The sequence below is a fragment of the Sus scrofa genome, chromosome 10 (assembly GCF_000003025.6).
Source record: "Sus scrofa isolate TJ Tabasco breed Duroc chromosome 10, Sscrofa11.1, whole genome shotgun sequence".
Classification (NCBI taxonomy): domain Eukaryota; kingdom Metazoa; phylum Chordata; class Mammalia; order Artiodactyla; family Suidae; genus Sus; species Sus scrofa.
Genome location: NC_010452.4, coordinates 55,871,466 through 55,897,140, shown reverse-complemented (window position 1 = coordinate 55,897,140; position 25,675 = coordinate 55,871,466). Strand labels below are relative to the sequence as shown.

Genomic DNA, 25,675 nt, shown 5'->3' with positions numbered 1-25,675 from the left:
AAGATTTCAATGCTCATTTTCAATAATGGATAGAATATCCAAACAAAAGATCAATAAGAAAACAAATGACATCATCAAAATGGCCAAATAGGAGTTTTCTACCCTTTTGTCCCAGAGAACACTGATTTTTTTTATAAGTACCCACAGATGATGGTGCGTTTGTGGAAGACTGAGAGTATAGTAGAGAAGTATCAGCACAGTGTTGGAGCAATACCAGTAACAAGAGAAATCTAAGATTTGATGCAATAAAGAGGGTACGAAGACTAGTTTCTCTTTACTCACATGTCCCCAAAGTAGCACAGCTCAGTGCCAAGAGAAACTTTCTTGGCCCATGATTTCTCTCATGGCAGAGAAAGTGTGAGCATGTGAATTAGTGACAGGCTTACCCAGCAATGCAGAATACTCCCAAAGAACCCAACTTCTTTTTCACCCTATCCAGAAAGATGAGATATCCTGAAAAACTAGAAGGTAGGACAGGGCTTGGAGAACAGCATCTAGGACTCTTGGAGGCATCAAAAGGATGTTAATCCTACTAACCACTCTGTAGAATCATCAGGAAGACCATCCATAAGCCACTGGGAAGGCTCACCTGTGAATACTGGTTGTAAGGAAGCCAGACTGTGAGGAAGCACCTACAATTTTAGCATTCAGCTCCAGTCTAGGAAAAACAAGCAAACAGGAGACAGCACACAGCATGGCTTTGTAGGCTAAAAGAAGGCCTACAGTCTTAAGAAGTCCCTACCCTAAAAATGTGGCAAGAAGTGTGGTGAGGCACATCCCTAGAAAAGATCTGAAAAAGCCTTGGAATTCCTAGCAGATTGGACAGAAGAACGCATTTCTCTCATTAAGCCAATCTAAAAACTGAAGGAGGTGTCTCCTTCAAACACAAAGACAGGAAAGCAAAATGTCAAGAAATATGAAAAATCAAGGAAACATACACCTCTAAAGAAACAAAATTTTTCTAGTAACTAACTCCAAAGAAATGAATAACTACACTTAGCCTGAAAAATAATGCAAAAGATTTTTTTAAGGAATCTCTGTCAGCTACAAGAAAACACAGAGAGACAATCCAATAAAATCAAGAAAACAACACATGAACGAAATGAGAAGTTTTTTAATAGAGAGAAAACATCGTAGAGAATCAAACAGAAATTCTGGCATTGAAGAATACAATGAATGAAATGAAAAATGATATAAAGAACATCAACACCAGAATGGACCAAGCTAAAGTAAAAAATCTGTGAGGAGAGGATGGATCACTTGAAATCACCCAGTAAAAGGAAAACAACAACAAAAATTCTTGAGAATAAGCTTAACTAAGGTGAAAGACTTGTACACTAAAAAATAAAAAAAAAATTGGTGAAACAAAGAAATAAAAACACAAATAAGTGAAAACACATCTCCTTTTCATGGATCAGAAGACGATATCTTTAAAATGTCCATTCTACCGAGAGATCTACAGATCTACAGATTCAATGCAATCCCTATCAAAATTCCAATTCTATTATTTTACAGAAATAGAAAAATAGTCCTAAGATTTAAGTGGAACAATAAATATCCTAAATAGCCAAAACAATCTTGGAAAAGAACAAAATGGACACCTCACATTTCTTAATTTAAAAACACATTACAAAGCTGTGCTAATTAAAATAGTTGATACTGGCCTAACAGCAGACCAATGGAAGAAAATAGCTAAAAAAACCAACCAAACAAAAACCTCTTATACATATATAGTCAGCTAGTCAGTGACAAAGGTGCCGATAATACACAATGGGGAAAGTTTCTTTAGGAAATTATGTTGGAAAAACTGGATATTCACAGGAAAAGAGAATGAAATTAGACCTTTATCTTATACCATACAAAAAGAATCGACTTGAAATAGACTAGACACTTAAATGTAAAACTCCAAACTGTAAAACTCCTAGAAGAAAATAAAAGCTTTATGAATTGGTCTTAGAAATGATTTCTTGGATGTGACATCAAAAGTACAGGCAAAAAAAGCAAAAATCAAATGGAACTACACCAAACTAAAAGTCTCTGTACATGCATACATTCTTTTTTCTCATATGCTGTACAGTAGAAAAAATTGTATTGGGGAAATAACAATTAAAAAAATTTTAAGAAGTCTCTGTACAGCAAAGGAAATTATAAACAGAAAAGTCAATCTATGACATGGGAAAAATATTTGCAAACCAAGTATCTAATGAAGGGTTAATTCCAAGATACATATAAGAAAGGCATATAACTAAACAACAATAAAACAACCTGATTAAAAACATGGGCAAAGTATCTGAATCGACACTTTTCCAGAAAAGAGATAAAAATGGCCAAGAGGTGTTTAAGAAGCTATTTGACATCACTAATCATCAGGAAAATGCAAACAAACCACAATGAAATAGCACCTCACACATTTTTGGATGGCTTATTATTAAAAATAAAAATAACTAATGGTAGGGAGGATGTACACTGCTGGTAAGAATGTATAAAGGTATAGTCACTATGGAAAAGAGTATACAGGTACCCCAGGAAGTTTCCTGGTGTTCTAATGGTTAGGATTTATCACTTTCAACACTGTGGCCTGGTTGCAATCCCCGATCTAGGAATGGAGATCCTGTATCAAGCTGCTGCATGCTGTAGCCCTCTCCAAATAAACGGAAGTACCTCAAAAATTAATAACTACCATATGATTCAGCAATCCTACTTTTGTGTATAATATCCAAAGGAACTAAAATCAGGATCAATGGGATATTTGTTCTCTCATGTTCACTTCAGCCTTATTCGTAATAACCAAGATGGGAAAGCAAACTTAAAATCCATCAATGGTGAATAGATAAAGAAAATGTTGTACATACATACAATGGAGTATTATTCAGTTTTACAAAGAATATAATCCTATTATATGTGACAACATGGGTGAAACTCAAGAACACTAAGTGAAATATACCTGCCACATAAGAACAAATACTACAGGACTCCACTTCGATGAGGTATTAATATAGTCAAACTCATAGAACCAAAGAGTAGAATGCTGGTTGCCACTGGCTGAAACAAGTGGGGAATGGAAAGCTGCTGTTCGGTAAGTATAAAGTTTCGGGTATGCACGATTAAAAAGTTCTAGACATCTACTGTAAAACACTGTGCTTACAGTTAACAACACTGTACTATAAACTTAAGGATTTGCCTAGAGGGTTGATCTCATATTATGCTGGGTTTGTGCTTTAAACCACAATTTTTTAACAAGTCAGTTCAATTCAATTCTGAAAGTCCAGAAGGAGACACATAAGTATTATAAGAACACTTATGACTACCTCATTGATATAAATACAAAAATCTAAACTAAATATAACAAATAAAATGCAGTAAACGTATTTTGAAAATCACCTTGACCAAACAGGATTTAGTCCAGATACAAGAGTAGCTCTATATTCAATTTACTATATTAACTGGTTAAAGAGAAAAGTCATATAAAAATCTCAGTTGATCCGCAAAGATCATTTTTCTCCATTCTTAATGAGCAGGGAGATTTATGTACAGTAAATCTAAAGCAAATGTTCGACTTACTATGAAACATGAGAAGCACTCCCATTAAAGTCAGGAACAGATAACAGACGTTCCCTATCACTTCTATTACTTAACATTACACAAGAGATTCTTAACTAATGCAAAATAACAAAAAAAAAGAGAAAAAATGTAAAGAAATTATTTGTAATTGACATGACTTTCCACCTAAATTTCCAAGATAATCAACTATTAAAATTGATAGTCATTACAATGTAAAAAAAAAAAGAATGTATATGGAGGTATAGGTGGGTCACTTTGCTGTACAGCAGAAACTGACAGAACATTGTAAATCAACTATAATAAAAAATTTTAAAGATGGATAGTCATTAAAGTAACAGAATAAAGACAAATATTCAGATATCAGCAATTCAGTAGATCTGTAATATCTATTTAGAAAATAATACATTCTACTCATAATATTTTTTAAACTAGCAATAGTAATAAAATTAAGAATATCAAAGTACATTTTTTTCATTTTTTAAAGTTTTATGGAGTTATAGTTGATCTGCCATGTTGTACTCATTTCTGCTGTAGAACCAAGTGATTCAATTTTTTTTTTTAGGGCCTCACTTGCAGCCTATGGAAGGTCCCAGCCTAGGCTTGAATCAGAGCTGCAGCTGCCGGCCACAGCCACAGCAATGCTGGATCTGAGTTGCGTTTGGAACCTATGCCGTAACTTGTGGCAATGTTGTATCCTTAACCCACTGAGAGAGGCCAGGTATTGAACTGGTATCCTCATGGATACTAGTTGGCTCCTTACCCTGGTGAGCCACAATGGGAACTCTATCACTTTTACACATATATGTACCCATTCTTTTTCAGATTCTTACCCCAAATAGGTTATCACAGAATATTGAGTAGACTTCCCTGTGCTCACAGCAGATTCTTGCCCCAAATACCCCAAATGTTGAGTAGACTTCCCTGTGCTACAAACAGATTTCCCTGTGCTTGGCCATCCATTCCATGTACATTTGTGTGCATATGCCAATCCCGAACCCCCAATCCATCACTTCCCACACCTTTTCTCTATGGTAACCATAAGTTTGTTTTTGAAGTTTGTGAGTATGCTTTGGTTTTGTAAATAAGTTCATTTGTATCATTTTTTAAGATTTCACGTATAAAAGATACAAAAATATTTTAAGATGATAAACCAGACAGAGTTCCCATCGTGGCCCAGTGGTTAATGAATCCAACTAGGAACCATGAGGTTGCGGGTTTGATCCCTGGCCTTGCTCCGTGGGTTAAGGATCTGGTGTTGCCCTGAGCTGTGGTGTAGATTGCAGACACGCCTCGGATCCCACGTTGTTGTGGCTCTGGCTTAGGCTCTGGCTTAGGCCAGCGGCTTCAGCTCCAATTCCACCTCCATGTGCTACAGGAGCGGCCCAAGAAATGGCAAAAAGACAAAAAAAAAAAAAAAAAAAAAAAAAGATTATAAGCCAGAATGATAAATCAACTACAGTAGTTAAAATATGTGGAATTTTTGGTGGCACTTCTTAACAAGGTAATTTAAAAGTTCATTCAAAAGACTAAATGCAAAATGGTCAAAAAATTTTGAAAACAAGATATAATGACGATCAACATTTTCTATCAGACACAGACTTATCAGAATTATCAAATTTGTCCTTTGAGCCAGGACAAGAATGTGCAAGTAGGTCAATGTGCCTGCATAGTGAGTCCTGAAATAAACCCATACGCTTATGAAATCTAATTACCGACAAAGTTTCCTTTCAATTCAATTGGAAAAGTATTATTCAATAAAGGGTATGGAAACAGTCAGCTAGCTATGCAGAAGAAATTAATGCCAACTCTTTATCTTACATTATATACGAATGTATGGTGTAGTCCATTATTTATTCTCTCTCTTAGTAAAAAGCCTAATTTTTAGCTGGCGTACATTACAACCTAGCTAAAATACCACATTTTGCAGCCTCCCTTGCACCCACAGACAGCTATATGACTCAGTTCTAGTTTATACAGTAAAATGTAGATAGAAGTGTATGTGGGAAATTGAAGAACTCTCTTTGAAGAGAGGCAGCAGTCTCTTTAACTCATTTTTTTCCACTTTGTTAGAATGCAGATAAAGCAGCCTGGTAAGAAAAGAAGAACAATTTAAAACAACAACAACAACAAAAACAGCTTGTCTTTTTGATTACTGTGAAACTATCAAACCCTTGACTACCTATAGTTTTAAAATTATTTATTAGGGAAAGACACTTCCACACAGGTAAAGCAATGATTAGATGAAAATTTTTTCTTAAAGGCAGCCAAAACCTCAACTCTGCTACCACATACATATATACACACACACAAACTGTAAATGAAGTTAAAAAAAAATGCTATAAAGGCAACAGAACAAATTTTAGAGTGCATATTCTTGAATTTGAGAGAGTATATCAAAGCCTGTCATGAAGTCTTGAAGACAGAAAAAAATTAATGCAGAAAAAAAGGTTTTCAATTTTATTACTGAAAAAGACATCATACATAAAAAAATAAATAACAGATTAGTAAATTTTATTTACAACATATATAGAAAGTACAAGGATCAAAATCTATAATAAATAAAGATCCTCTAAATGTAAGTGGGAATATATAAATGTTCTAATAGATATAAACAAATAAGACTCAAAAATGAGTAGATATAATCAATAAGCATTTAATATTATGTTCAAACCCAGTACCTGGGACAAAGTTGTACATAATATTTGTTAAATAAATAAAACTCATTCATCTTTTTAAAGGATGATTAAAGCATCAAAATTCAATTTGGAGCCAAATTTAACAAAAACATTAAAGGTTTATATTACTCAGTGTTAAGAAATTTGATAGGATGGGAGTTCCCATCGTGGCTCAGTGGTTAAAGAATCTGACTAGGAACACTAGGTTGTGGGTTCGATCCCTGGCCTCGCTCAGTGGGTTAAGAATCCGGCGTTGCCGTGAGCTGTGGTGTAGGTCGCAGACGTGGCTTGGATCCCACGTTGCTGTGGCTCTGGTGCAGGCCGGCAGCTACAGCTCCAATTTGACTCCTAGCCTGGGAACCTCCATATGCTGTGGGAGAAACCCTAGAAAAGGCAAAAAGACAGAAAAAAGAAAAAAGAAAAAAAGAAAAAAAAAAAGAAAGGTGATAGGAAAGGGATCTTTAACATCCATTAGAAGGGAAGAAAAATTGAGAAAACCTTATCAGAGTTTGAGAATTTGGCAATCTCCATTACTTTTTATTCTATTTTTTAATGTGCATACATTGAGAATTAACAATTTTATCAAGTCCTATGATAATATCTGACCAAAGAACAATGATATATGCAGGAAGAATATATATTACATCATTGGTTGTAATAAGAAAGTAAAACCTCTCTAAGTATTAAAAAATTTAGGTTGATAAAGGCCATTGAAAACCATGATCTATATGTGTTGTGACGGAATCATGAGCACAGTATTCTAAACATAAAAAAATACCACTTTTGAGGGAGAAATAAACTATAAATTAATGGAGTCTACATATGCAAAAAACACTCTCTGACAGGATACTTATTTAACTATCAACGATGGTAATCACTTTGGAGTGAATTTGGGAAGCAAGAGTAAAGAAAAGATAAGACATTTTTCTTTCACATTTTTATATTATTTAAATTTATAATGGTGAATAAATATTACATTTGAAATCAAATCTAAATATTTTGATTAAAAATTCTGTATTTTTGTAATCCTTAGAAGGAAATAACAAGGAAACAAGGCATTACCCATATAACCTTAAACAGGGAAAACCACAAGGAAGTATTTGAATAGAAAATACAAACAAGATAAAAGATCAACATAATTTTTTCACTTAGTAGCTTAAATTTCCTATTAATAGACAAAACAAAGATATTTATATTGGTATCCAGAAGAAAATCAAACTGCAAACTGCTTAAGAGAAATAAACCGAAACAAAATGATTGGAGAGATTTTAAAACATATGTAGGAAAATATTTAAACACAATCACAAACAAAAGCAAAGATAATATTCATACCACCAAAATTAACACTCAACAGAAGCACTTCTGCAATAGCAAAGTAAGGACAGCCCCAAATCTACTTCTCTTTGAAATCAATGAAAATACTGGTTAAAAACTATTTCAGAATTCCAGGTTTTAAAAAAAAGGCTTGCAGTAATCTGAGAAGCATTTTTTTTTTTTTAATGGCTGATTCTTGGTAACACCAGTAAGCTTTTTAGCATGTTTACTTGCCCTAATTCCATCCACCTCTTTCCAGGTCCACTGTTTCCTCGTAAACCAACAATCTTACACCATAGTTGCTATGTAAAACAGCACCATAGCAACGAGTAGAGGAGACAAAACAGGTTTGGAAATCGCAAAACACCATTCCCAGAAAACAGTCATGATTTGATATATCTGGTAGCTTGCTGAAATCTGCACTGTCAGGGCATGAGCTTATCTGACCTGACCTAGAGCTTGATCTATACAAAACAGCCCTATCCCCAGGAAAGTTGTCAGAATTAATCAGCAGCAAATATTTAACACAGCAACTGTGTGATATGGCATTACCAGCTGGGGTTATCAAGAGGCTAACTAAAAAATGTTAAGAATTAAAACTAGGAAATGAGATGTCTGTCAGGGGTGAGTATATAAAAGCTCTAACATATTCCTAGGAATATAAAAGGCAAAAAACATATGTAGAGCCACATAAATACCTAAAAAAAGCCACCCAAATCTCTAATCTCTCACCTCTGGCTGACTTTGAGGCTTTGAATAAGCAGGAAGTGAAGGCTAGGGAAGATTTGTAAATTTCCTGCTAGAGTATTGAAAGCATGCCCCAACATACACAGTGACTCTCATAAAGTGCAAAAAGACTTTATTTTATTTAAGAAAATCTCTGTCTAATCATCTGACTATTAAGCTAACCGTGGAGAGACTTCATTGGCTACACACAATAAAGAATACAGCCTTTACAGATTAATCCCCTTAACTTACTAAACAATCAAATAAATAAAAACAACAAATGCTGGGGAATGGGTGTAATCTGATTTCCATAGTTGCATATTATATTTAAAATGGCTAGTCTTCAGAGTTCCCATGTAGCTCAGTGGGTTAAGAATCTAACTAGTATCCACGAGAATGCAGGTTCAATCCCTGGCCTTGCTCAGTGGGTTAAGAATCCAGTGTTGCCATGAGCTGTGGCAGAGACTGCAGATGCAGCTCAGATCTGGTGTTGCTGTGGCTATGGCGAAGGCTGGCAGTTGTAACTCCGATTCAACCCCTATCCTGGAAACTTCCATATGGTGCAGGCGTGGCCATAAAAAGCAAAATAAAGATAAATAAAATAAAATGGCTAGTCTTTGATCAAAAAACATGAGACATGAGAAAAACAAGAGGGTGGCCAATACACAGAATAGAATAAAAGCAGTCAATAGAAACTCTCAGTGGGGAAGCCCAGACAATGAACTTACTAAACAATATGTTCAAGATACTAAAGGAAACTATGTGTAAAGAATTAAAGAAAAAAAAAAAAAAAAAAAAAAGGGGGAGTTCCCATTGTGGCGCAGTGGAAACGAATCCGACTAGGAACCATGAGGTTGCGTTGCAAGTTCGATCCCTGGCCTTGCTCAGCGGGTTAAGGATCCAGCGTTGCCGTGAGTTGTGGTGTAGGTCGCAGACATGGCTCGGATCTGGTGTTGCTGTTGTTCTGGTGTAGGCAGGCGGCTAAGGTCCGATTAGACCCCTAGCCTGAGAACCTCCGTATGCCGTGGGTACATAAAAAGACAAAAAAGACAAAAGAAAAAAAAAAAGAATTACAGGAAAGTATCAAAATTATATCTTACAATCAGAGAATATCAATAACATGATAGAAATCTTTCAAAAAAAACAAAAAAATTTTGGAGTTTAAAGAATGATAATTAAAATGCAAAAAGGGAAGAAAAGGTAGGGTTAAAAAGGCAAAGAATCAATGAAATTGGACAGAGGTAATTTTAGATGATCCAGTATGAGGATCAAAAAAAAAGAATGATGAAAAATGAACAGAGCCTCAGAGACTGATGGAAACAAGAGTATCAACATATGTACAATGTATAATGTTTCCTCTTTCTCTCAGAGGAAAAGGAAAGAAGAATTCATGTAGAAATAATGATCATTAACTTCCTCAATATTATGAAAAACAATAATCTTCACATAAAGAAGCTCACAAAAAGTAAAGCACACTCAAGGAGATCAACACATACACATATCAAAGTCAAATTGTCAAAAACAGTTTTCCAGAACTTCCAAGATTCTTGAGATGGGATTTTGGAGGTTAAAACTTTATCTTCAGGTGAAATATTTTTATCTGATATCCATTTTCTCAGCTATGAGAAGCTTTTAATCTACTAAAACATAAAATTCATCATGAAGCCTCTGAATTATTAAACTATACCAAAGTTTCCTTTCTACAATAATTTCAGCAAATAACCACAATTTTTAAGTGATCAAAAAATAAGACTGGATTATGAAATTAAGTGTAACTATGAGAGTGTTTTTACTGAAAGCATGTGTAGGCACTCTGCTTATTTCATATACACACTTAGAAAGCTGAAAGTAGACTTTGCTTTTTCTATTTACTTTTTTTTAAGTTTTCACATTTTAAAACATAAGATTTATTTTAATATTGGAATAAGTAAAAATACACATTTTAAAAAGGAAAAATGGATTAGGTGGGAAAAATACAAACCTAACCCAGAATATTTAAATCCAAATATATCATTAGTTATAAGAGTTTTATACATGTTCTAGGAAGAGAAAAAGTCACACGGGGTTCATAGACAATCTAACTGTAAATTATTTATAAGATACACCACACTAAAGTTTAATAACAGAAAGATAGAAAGTAAATATATCTAAAAAGACATGCATTCTTATATTAAAATGAATCTGCTATAGTTATGTCAATGCCAGACAAATAGGATTTAAGTCAAAGGATCTTACCAAAGACTAAGATGGTTGACAAAAACAAAAAGTTCAGTTCACCAGAAATATATACTTTCTAAAAACTGTATACCCCCTGGAGTTTTCTCATGATGCAAGAGTTAAAGATCAGGCATTGTTATTGCAGTGGCTTGGGTGGCTGCTGCGGTGTAGGTTTGATTCCTGTCTGGGAACTTTGCATGCTACAGGTATGGCCAAAAAAAAAAAAAAAAAAAAAAAAACACAAAACAAAAAACTATATAACCCCAAATAATACAGGTAGTATAAGAGGTCAGTACTACAAGAAGAAACAGATAAATCCAAAGCCATAGCAAAAGAATTTAATACTCATCTTTCAGTAAATGGTAGAATGAACAAAAAAATTCAAGGAAATCAAGAAATAAAAAATTTTAAAATAATATAATCTTAAAAAACTTGACAGTGATATTTATAAGGTTGTATTGGGCTACACAGTGGTGAACCTAATTCCATTTAATTTACTTAAAATAAATTAATTTAATAAAAATAATTTAATAATTTTTATAATTACATTTACTACTGAGTCTTTTCTTTCTAACAGTTCCAAATACCTGGAAAAATCTTTTCATCTGATACTTCATCCATACATTAAGCTATAAGAAAAAAGACTTTTATTTTTATTATTTATTTTTCTTTTTAGGGCCTCATCCGTGGCAAATGGAGGTTCCCAGGCTAGGGGTGGAATAGGAGCTACAGATGCCAGACTGTGTCACAGCCACAGACAGCAATGCGGGATCCGAGCCATGTCTGAGACCTACACCACAGCTCATGGCAATGCCAGATCCTTAACCCCTTGAGCGAGGCCAGGGATTAAACCCGCAACGTCATGGTTCCTAGTCAGATTCATTTCCACTGAGCCACAGCGGGAACTCCAAGAAAGACTTTTAAATGCACTAAATACAGAACCAGATCTGTGGCATAAGTGCTATATGCAATGTATGTTAAGTACTGAACAATATTTTGTCTCATTTCTTAATAATATAAGCAAATAAGACTGTGTGGTAATAAACTATTAAAAGAGACTACTGAAGTATAATTACATGTGACTTTTTTTTCACTTTCACAATCAGTCTTGTTACTGTTTACTCAAAAATATCAATAATAAAAATTAATAATTTAATATTAACATTAATTATTTGAAATATTCTTTAGTTTTCTTGGCATATTCACTCTTTATGATAAAATCAAAATTTCAAGTACTAGATATGTCTAAGGAAAAAAGTATAATAATACAAAATTACACAGCAGAAAATAGAGTAAAAGAAACTTATCAGACAGAAAGAACACAAAGAAAACTGTGTAACAAATCTCAAAATATCAAAATTTGAACAAGTGTGATTAGAGTGCTAATTAAAAGATAAAGACATCAGAATAAATGTGAAAAATACACAGCTTATAAGCTTCATACTAGAGATACAAAAAAATCATAATGGTACCAAAAGGTTAAAGCAACAGGATGGGAAAAAAAAAAAATGTGTCATGCAAATACTAGCCGAGAAGTTGGAGCCACATTAATAGCAGGCATGGCAGTTTTTTAAGGCAAAAAAAAGAATGAAAACTGTAAAAATGATAAAGTGGGCCCCTCTATTAGGACAAAAGGGTTTGACCGCCAGGAAAATTATTAATTTTAAATTGATATGAATGTTAATCATGAGGTATCATAAGATATAAAGCAAAATCTGACAAAACATAAAAAGAAACAGAGAAATCTGTAATCAGTGCAGGAAATTTAACCCATATAACTTAGAAATTATAGAACACATAAATAACCAATGAACAAAAGAGTTGTAGATATATTCATGAACTATGGAACAAAGTAGTCCTGAACTTAATTGAAAATAATTTTACAAGATTTTTAATTAACTACTTACTATCCAAACTGCTGCTTCTGGTGGCTTTGAGATTCTTAATTTTAGACTGGCTTTTTAAAATTAAAGCTATGTCTTTAGGCAACTGGTCTTCCATAGATAGCTTATCGTTTGGCTGAGTTATAAGAAACGCTAAATAGAAAAACAGATCATTATAAGACTCCAGATACACCAAGTAATAAGCAAAATTTCTTCTACTTTGTGTAGCATTGAAGGAAGAGAACTGTAAGGCCATAGCAGAGAGCTATATAAACAGACCATGGAAGTGAAGTGGGACATTTGTGTGAGTAGTTTGCATAAGTGTGTTTGAGACAGTTTTGTTACATAGTGGTCATTAACCATGCAAATACCAAATAATAGGTATCAAAGCTGTCATTTTAGTTCTGTAGTTATCTTAAAGTATTCACACTTACATCAAAGTATAAAATTTGTATAAAATATATGCACTAATATTTACATAGTGTTGTTCAATTATTCTATTTCCTCCTTGATCTTAGTTGCTTTATCCATTATTTAAAGAAAACCAAAGAAAAAAGATCTCTTGATGAGCTTAACCTAAAATAATTTAAAGATATCTAAGATCATCATTCTTACCATTGCGCCTATTGACTCTAGAAGTTCTTTGTTTCAGCATTTGTTTGGCTTTTGACATTGCTTTATCCTCAAGCATAAGATCTTCATCCAATTCTTTACCATGAGCTACATAAAGAGATATATTTTAGTCTACTAAATAGAAAAACAGATCTGTTGTGAAATCTCCAGATTTAAAATGAATATATGGCGGTATTTTCTCTCAATTTTACAGTTGTAACTATCATAATGCCAAATTTGGTATGAAAACTGTGGAAACTTTTTTTATATTACTTATAAATTTTAATAGCTGACAAACTGTTAAGTATAACTTTAATAGTAATAGATTTTTTAAAATTTTATTGCAGTATAGTTGACTTACAATGTTGTGTTAGGGTTTAGGTGTACATCAAAGTGTGTCAGTTGTATATATACATACATCATTCTTTTTCAGATTTTTTTTCCCATATGGGTTATTACAGGGTATTGAGTAAACTTCCCTGTTCTATACAGTAAGGGTCCTTGTTACCTAGGTATGTTATATACAGCAGTGAGTTTATGTTAATCCCAACCTTCTAATTTATCCCTCCCCCAACATTTTGCCTTTGGTAACCCTAAGACTGGTTTTGAAATCTTTGAATTTGTTTCTGTTTTGCAAATAGGTTCTTTGGTATCATTTTTTATTACAGTCTACATATAAGTGATATCATAAATTTAGTTCTCTCTGTCCAGCTTACTTTACTTAGTCCAACATGGACGGACCTAATCTCTAGGTCCATATATGTTGCTGCAAATGGCATTATTTTGTTCTTTTTGATGGCTGATTAATATTCCATTGTATATATGTACCACATCTTTATCCATTCCTCTGTTAATGGACATTTAGGTTGCTTCCATGTCTTGGCTATTATAAATATTGCTGCAATGAACACTGGGGTGTATATATCTTCTTAAATTATGGTTTTCCCAAGACAGATGCCCAAGAGTGGGATGGCTAGATCATATAGCAGTTCCATATTTAGTGAAACCTCCATACTGTTTCCATAGTGGTTGCACCAATTTACATTCCCACCAATAATGTAAGAGGGTTCCCTTTTCTTCACATCCTCTCCATCATTTAATGTTTGTAGACTTTTTGATGATGGCCATTCTGGCTGGTGTGAGGTGATAGATCACTAGTTCTGACTTGCATTTTTCTAATAATTAGTGATGCTGAATCCCTGGCCTGGGAACTTTCACATGCCATGAGTGTGGACAAAAAATAAAAAATTTAATCTCGATAAAAATTTAGCAGGTGTGTGTGTGTGTGTGTGTGTAGGTATGCATACATTTTCTCATACATTTGCAAACTTATTTTATGAGGCCAATATCGCAATGCTAACAAAACTAGACGAAACAACACAAGGAAAGAACACGATAGCCCCAAATCCCTGGTCAACACAGATGAAAAATCCTCAATAAAATACGAGCTAACTGAATTCAACAGGATACTCAAATAATCACACATCATGACAACTGAGATTTATTCCTGGGATGCAAGAATGGTCCAACATAAGCAATCAATTAATGTGATATACCACATTAACAGAATGAAAGATAAAAATCACATGATCATTCTAATAGGGGCAGAAAGAAACATTTGACAAAATTCAGCATCCATTTCTGATTTAAAAAAAAAAGTCTCAGCAAGTAGGTATAGAAGGAGTGTACTTCAGCATCTGAGTCTAAATGGTGATCCACAGGCAAATTTTTCTCTCCTACATTATCCATCTTCTGTTCTGCAAAAGTATATGGTTTTCACTCACAGATAACCTAGGTACCTGGAAAACACTGAAAGAGTATGCAACTATCCCTCAAGTTACATGAAAGAGTTGTATTTCCTCACTATAAAAATATACATCTGAGTTTCCGAAATGTTCCTTTTTAGCATATGTACAGTGAACTACAACAGCTAAGAGCATAAACTGTGATAATAAATTAATGATCTGTGAAATCAAAACTAGATGAAATATAGGAAGTAAATGCTTCTGGGCAATGGAAACAGACTGAGATCACTCAGAGAGGAGAAACATATTATTCATCTTGGTGGTCTTCTTCAGTGTACATTCCTAGTAGTTCAGATAGGTAAACTTCAAAAATAGGGGAAAAAATCTCACTGAAGAGACAGAGATCAAAGTTTGGGTCTAACAAGGTGAACAGAATTTGTAGAGTGAGGTACAACAGAGAAAGGTATAAGCATAAACAGGGCACTTAAAATTTGCAGAGATTTCCTTTGAGTCTTTGAAAAAAATACTAAATTGCACATAAATAGTAGGACACACAATGAAATATGGAAAAAATAAATTATTTTGGAGCTGTGAGCTGAGCAGAGTTTAGGAATATTACATAGTTACGGGATACATTGAGTTTCCAATCATTCAGAGAGGAAAAAAATCTCTAAAATCCAAAACATTTAGCTTAGAGCTAAAAAAGACCACACTTTAGGAGTAGGGCTACTTTAGCCCTAAAGAAAAGACTAGTCTAGATATGGACTATCCAAACTCCAAAACAAACTTCAATAGGACAAAGCTGAGTCACAAGTAAGTTAAATGTCTTCAAAAACTAAAAGTGGTATTCTTTAAAATAAGAGAACAAAATTCAGAGTTAAATAAAAAGACTCCATTGTAAGCAGCATTATATAATAATTAAAAATACTAGACATGTACATAGGGAAATATGACCCCAAACCAGGGAAAAATAGTTAATAAAAATAGATTTCAGAGATTATGGGAATACTGGAATTAGCCAATAATGACTTTTTAAAACACTGTTATAAATATGTTTACTGAATGAAAGGAAAAGAGAGATGCTGTGAGTGAACTGATGGTAATTCTCAACAGAGTAAAATAAACTATTAAAAAAAAATTAAATGAGGTGATGCCAGACAAATGGAGAGCTAAGAGGTCTGAACCCTTCATGTCCCCAACAAAAACAACAAAGTTAATAAATAAATAATTATAAATCAACAAAAAAAAAAGCTCTGTAAAAGCTCTGAGCTATAACTCAGAAACAGCAAAAACTTCATGGAGCACAAAAAACAAGGATGGCTGCACAGAAAAACACGGGAAGCATTTTACCTGCCTCACTACATTCCTAACCCACAGTAGCTCACTGCCTAGAGGAATGCTCACAGAAGATTTTCAACCAAATGGAAAATAAGAACAGGAGAACCCCAGCAAGTCTCACCACCATGGGTGTGAAAGGAACCCTATAGTCTTCACCAACACTGAACTCAGCTGACAGAGATGCCTGGAGTTCCTGCCAATGCAATTCCTCCCTAGGGCTGGGGCTATTATTGCAGTGAGACCTATCCCCAGTTACCCCAGCTGATGTGCTCTTATCTTTGGAATCAGGATGCACAGAACTACCATCTATGGGACTGGAGTTGCTGCTGCTGCTCTGTATCTCATCTTCAATCACTGCTGACTCACCATTAATAAGCATGAGCTGCCACTGCTCTGTACCCTGCCCCTAGGTCCTAAATCAGGGCTCTGACTTGCAGAAACTTAGGTTGATCTGCTGCCAATCCACACCCTAAAATCTGGGTACCAAGAGAGATTTGATTCAACATTTCTGAGGTCAAGATGTTGCTGTTCTCTAACTGTCCCCTGGGTCCTATGTTATTATGATTTTGACCCACCATCACAGTCTGAGCCGCTGTAAGATATGTGCCCTATTCTTTGGTTTCTAAATTGTGGCTTACTCCCACCAACACTGGGACTGTGCTGCTGCTGTTCTTCAAATGGCCCCTGGTTTATAGGTTGTGGCTTTGATCTGCCTATAACAGGCTGCACTGCTACAGCTCTGTGCCCTGCCACCAAGGTTCTAAGTCATGGGTTTGACTCATCATGCCAGGAAGGCTGCTGCTTCACCTTACCTGCTGGGCCCAAACCACAGCTGCACTCTCTCATCCCAGGGCCTGTGTCAATGTTATGTCATCCCCTCTACCCCAAAGAAACAGACCCCAGTTCAGTAAGAGGGCATCTGTGCCCCTTGACCAACGTGATGTGGTATTTCCTCATGCACCAGACTCCATGAGCCCACCTCTGCTGTTGCTCTGAGTGCTAGTGCATCAGATGGAGAATAGAGAGTGGAGAGGGATCTCATCAGCCATGAACCAAAAAAAAAAAAAAAAAAAGGAAGAGGACACCAGCAGCCTTTGTATCCAAGGATACTAAAAATGCTACCTGCCACCACTACTGACAGAACCCCCACAGCCTTGCCACAGAAGATGCCCACAGTCCTCACCAACATTGACCTTAATGTACAGAGTAGCATGGGGACAACACCACTGTGCCCTTCCAGTAACCAGAGATACTGTGCTCCACTCAGCCAGTACCACTGAAACCACCTTAATGTGAAGGTTTTTTGTATCCAAAGCCAGTCCAAAAATGCTGGATGAAGTGACTGCATTCTCAAACGCAAAGATATCAATATAAAACCATTAAGAAATGAAAACCACAAGGAAACTTGATACCATCAAAAGAACATAATAATTTCCAGTAACTAATCCCAAAGAAAAAAATCTGTGTTAACTGAAAAAAATTCAAAATAATTATTTTAAGGAAGGTCAATGAGATTCAAGAGGATGAAAATAGTCTACTCAATGAACTCAGAGAAACAATGCAGACAAAACAAGAAGTTCAATAGAAATAAAAGTCATAAAAAGAGACAAACATAAAAACTGGAGCTGAAGAACACACTGAATAAAACAAAAAATTGAAATAGAGAGTTTGAAAAGCAGGTACAATCAAGCAGAAGAAGGAACTAATGAATCTGACAGAGAAGTTTTGATCCTTTCCATAGATGAGTGAAAAAAATATATGACTAAAAAGAATGAAGCAAGTCCTTGTGAATTATGGGATAAAAGCAAGTGAAACAATATTGGCATTATAGGAGTCCCATAAGGAGAACAGAGAGAGAAAGAAACAGAAAATTTGTTTTAAAACATAATTGGTACCACAAAAAAAGAAAATTACAGGCCAATTTCACTGATGAATATGGATACAAAAATCCTCAACAAAACACTAGCAAACCACATCCAACAATACATTAAAAGGATTGGACATCATGATCAAGTGGGATTTATCCCAGGGATGCAAGGGTGCTTCAATATCCACAAATCCATCAGTGTGATACACCACATTAACACACTGAAGAATAAAAACCATATGATCCTCTCAAATGCAGAAAAAGCCTTTGACAAAATCCAACACCCATTTCTGATAAAAACCCTTCAGAAAGTGGGCACAGAGGGAACCTACCTCAACATGATAAAGGCCATATATGACAAACCCACAGCGAACATCATTCTCAATGGTGAAAAGCTGAAAGAATTCCCACTGAGATCAGGAACAAGACAAGGATGTCCACTCTTGCCACTACTCTTCAACATAGTTCTGGAAGACCTAGCCACAGCAATCAGAGAAGTAAAAGAAATAAAAGGGATCTGAATTGGAAAGGAAGAAGTAAAACTATCCCTGTTTGCAGATGACATGATACTATACCTAGAGACTCCTAAAGACTCTACCAGAAAACTGTGAGAGCTCATCCATGAATTTGGCAAAGTCACAGGATACAAAATTAATACACACAAATTGACAGCATTTCTATACACTAACAATGAAAGAGCAGAAAGAGAAATTAGGGAAGCAATCCCATTTACCATCACATCCAAAAGAATAAAATACCTAGGAGTAAACCTACGTATAGAGACAAAAGACCTGTGCTCTGAAAACTCTAAGACATGATGAAAGAAATCAAAGATGACACAAATAGATGGAAAGACATACCACGCTCATGGATTGAAAGAGTCAATATTATCAAAACGACTATACTACCCAAGGCAATCTACAGATTCAATGCAATCCCTATCAAATTACCAAGGAACACTTTTTACAGAACTTGAATAAAATATTGTAAAGTTTGTTTGGTGGGCAGAGCAAGATGGTGGAGGAGTAAGAGGTCACGCACACCTTCTCCCACAAACACATCGAAAAACACATCTATATGTAAAACTACTGGCACAGAACATCAACTGAATGCTGGCAGAAGAACTTAAACCTCCAAAAAGGGCAAGAAACTCTTGACATAACTGGGTAGAACAAAAGAAAAAAAGAGAGAGAAAAGGAATAAGGATGGGACTGGAATTGCTGAGAGGGAACTGTGAAAGAGAAAAGGAACCCACCTCCTGGGAAGCCACCTAACCGATGAAAGATCAGCTGTGTCGGCAGGACATCAAAGTCGCTGAGAAAAACACAGCAGTTGGACTGAGAACAGCAGAGAGAGAGCCACACAGACCATCTGAACCACCAGCCTGAAGACCACAGCCTGAGACGCTCAGGCAGAGGCTGGGCGCTGAGACTCAGGCTCCAGAGGTCAGTCCCCGGGAGAGAACCGGGGATGGCATGAGGGACTAAGAAGCAGTGTGCAACGGGCTAAGGAGCAGTGTGCAACGGGCTAGGGAGGGGAACACCAAGGCAGAGGGAAGCCGGGAGAAGGTCTGACCTGCAGGAGAGGCAGGGCGCCATTGTCGGGGAGGGGAAAGGAGGAGGGGCGGATGTCATAGGAAACTCCCTGCTCTGGAGCATGCACAGGCCCGAGGGCTTAGAGGGTGGGGCAGCTCTGCAGAGGCTACAGGCGGTGAGAAGCCTCTTGCTCATTTAGGGGAGATTCTCGTGCCAGGCACCTATTGTGTGAGCTAAGAGCATAAGGGGGCTAAGTGCAATGTGGTGCCTCCTGCATGATCCACAGGTGGCAGGAACAGACAGAGGCAAGAGGGAGGCGTGGATTGCCACCACTGGGGGCCTGTGAGTGGGCTCCACCAGAGATCCCAGTCACCTCCGGAGTTGGCAAAAAAGAAAAAAAGAGGGTATTGCAACCAAGCATCATACGCTGTTGCTCACTCCCCTAGGAACACACCCACCCTGTAGCCCACTGTCAAATGCTCTGGGTGATGCCCAGACACTTGGTCACTGTTCCTTCCCAAGACCCGACAACTAGGAGCAACTGGTGCAGCACCTCCTGCATGCGCCAAGTGGGAGAGGGTGCTTCTTGTGTGGCATGCAGGCGGCAGGGGCAAACCACCACAGTTATCCCTGATTCCAGAGATTGGTGTGGCACACTGCCATTGGAGATATCTGAACAAAAATAACTTGCAGCCCCATTCACCTAAAGGGCACCACAGAGGAGGGCATTGTGACCAAACACCAACTGTTGGTGCTCTCACACTCCCGGGAACACACCTGTCCTGCTGTTGCCACTGCCAAACGTTTTAGGCAGTACCCACACACCTGATCTCTGTCACTTCCCAGGATCTTGCACTAGGAGAGCCCTTTACAACATCTCGTATGTGGGCTAAGTGAGATGGGCTGCTTCATGCATGGTCTACAGGTGGCAGGGGCAAACAACTGCAGTTACCACTGACTCTATAAGATGGTCATGGCCTGCTCCCAACAGGGGTTCATGAATAGGCACCACCTGCGGTTCCATCACCTCAGAGGAGGGCATTGCAATCAAACACAAGCTGTTGTTGCTCTCACTCCCCTGGGAACTCACATGCCCTGTTGTCACTACTGCCAAATGCTCTGGTCACCTTGAAGATCTGTCTAGAGCTTGTTACCACCTCCTAGGGCCCTGCAACTAGGAGTAGCCTGTCCCACCTTCCTGCATGTCCTTGCTGCTATTGAGAGCCCAATGACCAGGCACTGACTGCTGGCCCTAGCCACTGCCTCCTTCTCCTTGAAAACACACTGAGCATCCTGGGGAAAACAGCCTGCTCACACCAAAGAAAGAGACAACAAATATTCAAACTCCCACACCAAAAATAAACAGTAACCCCTCAAAAAATACAAAGGGGTATTCTTGCATAGAAGTAGCCTTCAAGACTACAGTTTGGCTTCCCTGAACTCACAGAAAAAGAAAAACACAAGCAAGATGAAGAAGCACAGAAACCATTCCCAGTTAAAGGAACAGGAGAATTCACCTAAAGCAGACAACAATGAAACAGACCTCTGCAGTCTGACAGACATTGAGTTCAAAAGGGAGGTACTGAAAATACTGAAGGAATTAAGAGAGGATATTAACAGCAATGCAGATTCCTTTAGAAAGGAACTAGAAAATATAAGAAGGAGCCATGAAAAACTAGAAAATTCATTTGCAGAGATACAAACTGAGCTTAAGGCAATAAAGACCACAATGAATAATGCAGAGGAATGAATTAGTGACCTGGAAGGTAGAATAATGGAAATCACCCAACCAGGAGAGCAGACAGAAAACCAAATGAAAAAAAATGAAAGCAGTATAAGAGATCAACGGGATAATATAAAGCGAGCCAATCTACACATAATAGGAATTACAGAAGGAAAAGTAGAAAAGGCGATTGAAAATATATTTGAAGAAATTGTGGCTGAAAACTTTCCAAAACTACAGCATACTGATATCAAGATACAGGAAGCACAGAGGGCACCAAACAAGCTAAACCCAAACAGACCCACACCAAGACATATTATAATAAAAATGGCAAAAGTTAAAGATAAAGAGAGGATTCTAAAGGCAGCAAGGGAAAGCAAAGCATTAATTACAAGGGACCCCTATAAGTCCACCAGCTGATTTCTCTACAGAAACACTACAGGCCAGAAGGGAATGGCAAGATATATTTAAAGTGCTGAAAGGAAAAAACTTGCAACCTAGGATACTCTATCCAGCAAGAATATCATTTAAATTAGAAGGGGAAATAAAGAATTTCTCCAACAAAAGCTAAAAGAGCACAGCAATACTGAACCCATTCTAAAAGAAATATTGAAAGGACTTCTCTAACTTAAAAAAAAAGAGAGAGGAGTTCCCATCGTGGCTCAGTGGTTAACAAATCTGACTAGGAACCATGAGGTTTTGGGTTCGATCCCTGGCCTTGCTTAGTGGACTAAGGATCCGGCATTGCCATGAGCTGTGGTATAGGTCGCAGACGTGGCTCGGATCCTGAGTTGATGATGTGGCTCCACTGTAGGCCGGCAGCTACAGCTCTGATTCAACCTCTAGCATGGGAACCTCCATATGCCGCGGGTGTGGCCCTAGAAAACACAAAAAGACAAAAAAAAAAAAAAAAAAAGAGAAAAGAATTAGGATGGAGGAAACCACAAATGGAAAGCAATCACTTAAATAAACCCTATCAAATTACTCATGACATTTTTCACAGATCTAGAACAAACAATCCAAAAATTTATATGGAACCACAAAAGACCAGGAATTGCCAAAGCAATTCTGAAGAACAAAAACCAAGCAGGAGGCATCACTCTCCCAGACTTCAGGCAATATTACAAAGCCACCGTCATCAAGACAGTGTGGGACTGGTACCAAAACAGACATATAGACCAATGGAACAGAATAGAGAACCCAGAAATAAACCCAGACACCTATGGTCAATTAATCTTTGACAAAGGAGGCAAGAATATAAAATGGGAAAAAGACAGTCTTTTCAGCAAGCACTGCTGGGAAACCTGGACAGCCGCATGCAAATCAATGAAACTGGAACACACCCTCACACCATGCATGAAAATAAACTCAAAATGGCTTAAAGACTTAAATGTAAGACAAGACACCATCAAACTCCTGGAAGAGAACAAAGGCAAAACATTCTCTGACATCAATCTTACAAATGTTTTCTCAGGTCAGCCTCCCAAAGCAACAGAAATAAAAGCAAAAAGAAACCAATGGGACCTAAGCAAACTGGCAAGCTTTTGCACAGCAAAGGAAACTAAAAAGAAAACAAAAAGACAGCTTACAGATGGGAGAAAATAGTTTCAAATGATGCGACTGACAAGGGCCTAATCTCTAAAATATACAAACAACTTACCCAATTCAACAGCAAAAAAGCCAACCCAATTGAAAAATGGGCAAAAGACCTGAATAGACATTTCTCCAAGGAAGATGTGCAGATGGCCAACTAGCACATGAAGAAATGCTCAACATCACTGATTATTAGAGAAATGCAAATCGAAACTACCACGAGATACCACTTCACACCAGTCAGAATGGCCATCACTAATAAGTCCACAAATAACAAGTGCTGGAGGGGGTGTGGAGAAAAGGGAACCCTCATGCACTGCTGGTGGGAATGTAAGCTAGTACAACCACCATGGAGAACTGTATGGAGGTACCTCAGAAATCTATACATAGAAGTGCCATATGACCCAGCAATCCTACTCTTGGGCATATATCTGGACAAAAATTTGCTTAAAAAAGACACATGCACCCACATATTCATTGCAGCTCTATTCACAATGGCCAAGACATGGGAACAACCCAAATGTCCCTTGACAGATGACTGGATTAGGAAGATGTGGTGTATACACACAATGGAATACTCTTCAGCCATCAAAAAGAACAAAATAATGTTATTTGCAGCAACATGGATGGAACCAGAGACTCTCAGACTGAGTGAAGTAAGTCAGAAAGAGAAAGACAAATACCATATGATATCCCTTATATCTGGAATATAATATATGGCATAAATGAACTTTTCCACAGAAAAGAAAATAATGGACTTGGAGAATAGACTTGTGGTTGCTGAGGGGTAGGGGGCGGGAGTGGGGTGGCTGGGGAGCTTGGGGTTAATAGATGCAAACTATTGCCTTTGGAATGGATAAACAATGAGATCCTGCTGTGTAGCACTGAGAACTATGCCTAGTCACTTATGATGGAGCATGATAATGTGAGAAAATAGAATGTGTACATGTATGTGTAACTGGGTCACCATGTTGTACAGTAGAAAAAAATTTGTGCTGGGGAAATAACTATTAAAAAATAATAAAATTTGGAAGCACAAAAGACCCGGAATAGCCAGACATCCTGAAAAGAAAAATGGATGGAGGAATCAGGCTCTTGGACTTCAGACTATACTACAAAGCAACAATCATCAAAACCATATGGTACTGGAACAAAGACAGACGTACAGATCAGTGGAACAGGAGAGAAAGCCCAGAATTAAGCCCATGCACCTACAGTCAACTAATCTATGACAAAGGAGGCAAGAATATACAGTGGAGAAGAGACAGCCTGTTCAATAAGTGGTGCTGGAAAAACAGGACAGCCACATGGAAAAGAATGAAATTAGAATACTCCCAAATACCATACACAAAAATAAACTCAAAATAGATTAAAGACAAGATACTATAAAACTCTTAGAGGAAAGAGGCCAAACACTCTCTGACATAAACAACAGCAACATCTTCTCCGATGCATCTCTTAGAGTCATGAAAATAAAAACAAAATAAACAAATGAGACTTAATTAAAGTTAAAAGTTTCTGCACAGCAAAGGAAATCCTAAACAAAACAAAAAGATAACCCACAGAATGGGAGAAAATATCTGCAAATGAATCGACTGATAAGGGATTAATCTCCAAAATTTATAAACACCTCCTACAGCTAAATACCAAAAAAATGAATAACCCCATCAAAAAATGGGCAGAAGATCTAAACAGACAGTTTTCCAAAGAAGACATACAGACGGCCGAGAAACACATGAAAAGATGTTCAACATTAGTCATCATTAGAGAAATGTAAAACGAAACCACTTGCCAGAATGGCCATCATCAAAAAGTCTACAAACAACAAGTGCTGGAGAGGGTGTGGAGAAAAAGGAATACTAGTACACTGTTGGTAGGATTATAAATTGGTGCAACCACTGTGGAAAATAGTATGGAGATGCCTCAGAAAACTAAACACAGGACTACCATTTGATCCAGCAGTACTACTCTCCAGGCATCTATCCAGAGAAAACCATGACTCGCAAAGACACATGTACTCCAGTGTTCATTGCAGCACTATTTGCAATAGCCAAGACAAGGAAACAACCTAAATGTCCATCGACAGAGGAGTGGATCAAGAAGATGTGGTACATATACACAATGGAATATTACTCAGCCAGTAAAAGGAATGGAATACCTGCATTTTTAGCAACATGGATGGACCTAGAAATTATGCTAAGTGAAGTTAGTCAGACAGTGAGACACCAACATGAAATGCTTTTACTGACATGTGGAATCTGAAAAAAGGATAGAATGAGCTTCTTTGTAGAGCAGATACTGACTCACAGATTTTGAAAATCTTATTGTTTCCCAAGGAGAAAGGTTGGGGGGTGGGGGATGCTGGGGGTTTGGGATGGAAATGCTATATCATTGTACAACTATAAATGTAATAAATTCATTGTGTAATATTAAAAAAAAAGCTTAAAAAATAAAATAAAATTTCCCAGACACTTTAATAATAATAACATTTGGAGTTCCCATCGTGTCGCAGTGTAAATGAATCCTAGTAGGAACCATCAGGTTGCAGGCTCAATCCCTGGCCTCACTCAGTGGGTTAAGGATCTGGCATTGCCATGAGCTGTGGTGTAGGTAGTAGACGTGGCTTGGATCTGGTGTTGCTGCAGCTCTGGTGTAGGCTAGCAGCTACAGCTCTGACTAGACCCCTACCCTGGGAACCTCCATATGCCACAGGTGCAGCCCTAAGAAGACAAAAAAAAAAAAAAAAAACCAGAAGAAAAAAATTGCTGAAATCTTACCAAATCTGGAAAGAGATAGGGCCATCCAAGTACAGAAAGCTCAAAAACGCCCAGACAGACTCAATACAGAGAGATCTTCAATGAGACATCAAACTCTCAAAAATCAAAG

General features: G+C 37.0%; 1 protein-coding gene across 1 annotated transcript in view; it reads right to left on the bottom strand.

Moving 5' to 3' along the window:
• Positions 1 to 25,675, bottom strand: part of CCDC7 (coiled-coil domain containing 7) — a 341,366-nt gene that overhangs the window by 155,317 nt on the left and 160,374 nt on the right. The window contains 2 exon segments of the mRNA XM_021064965.1: positions 12,401 to 12,529; positions 12,992 to 13,096. Of these exon segments, the coding sequence (XP_020920624.1) occupies positions 12,401 to 12,529; positions 12,992 to 13,096 (234 nt within the window).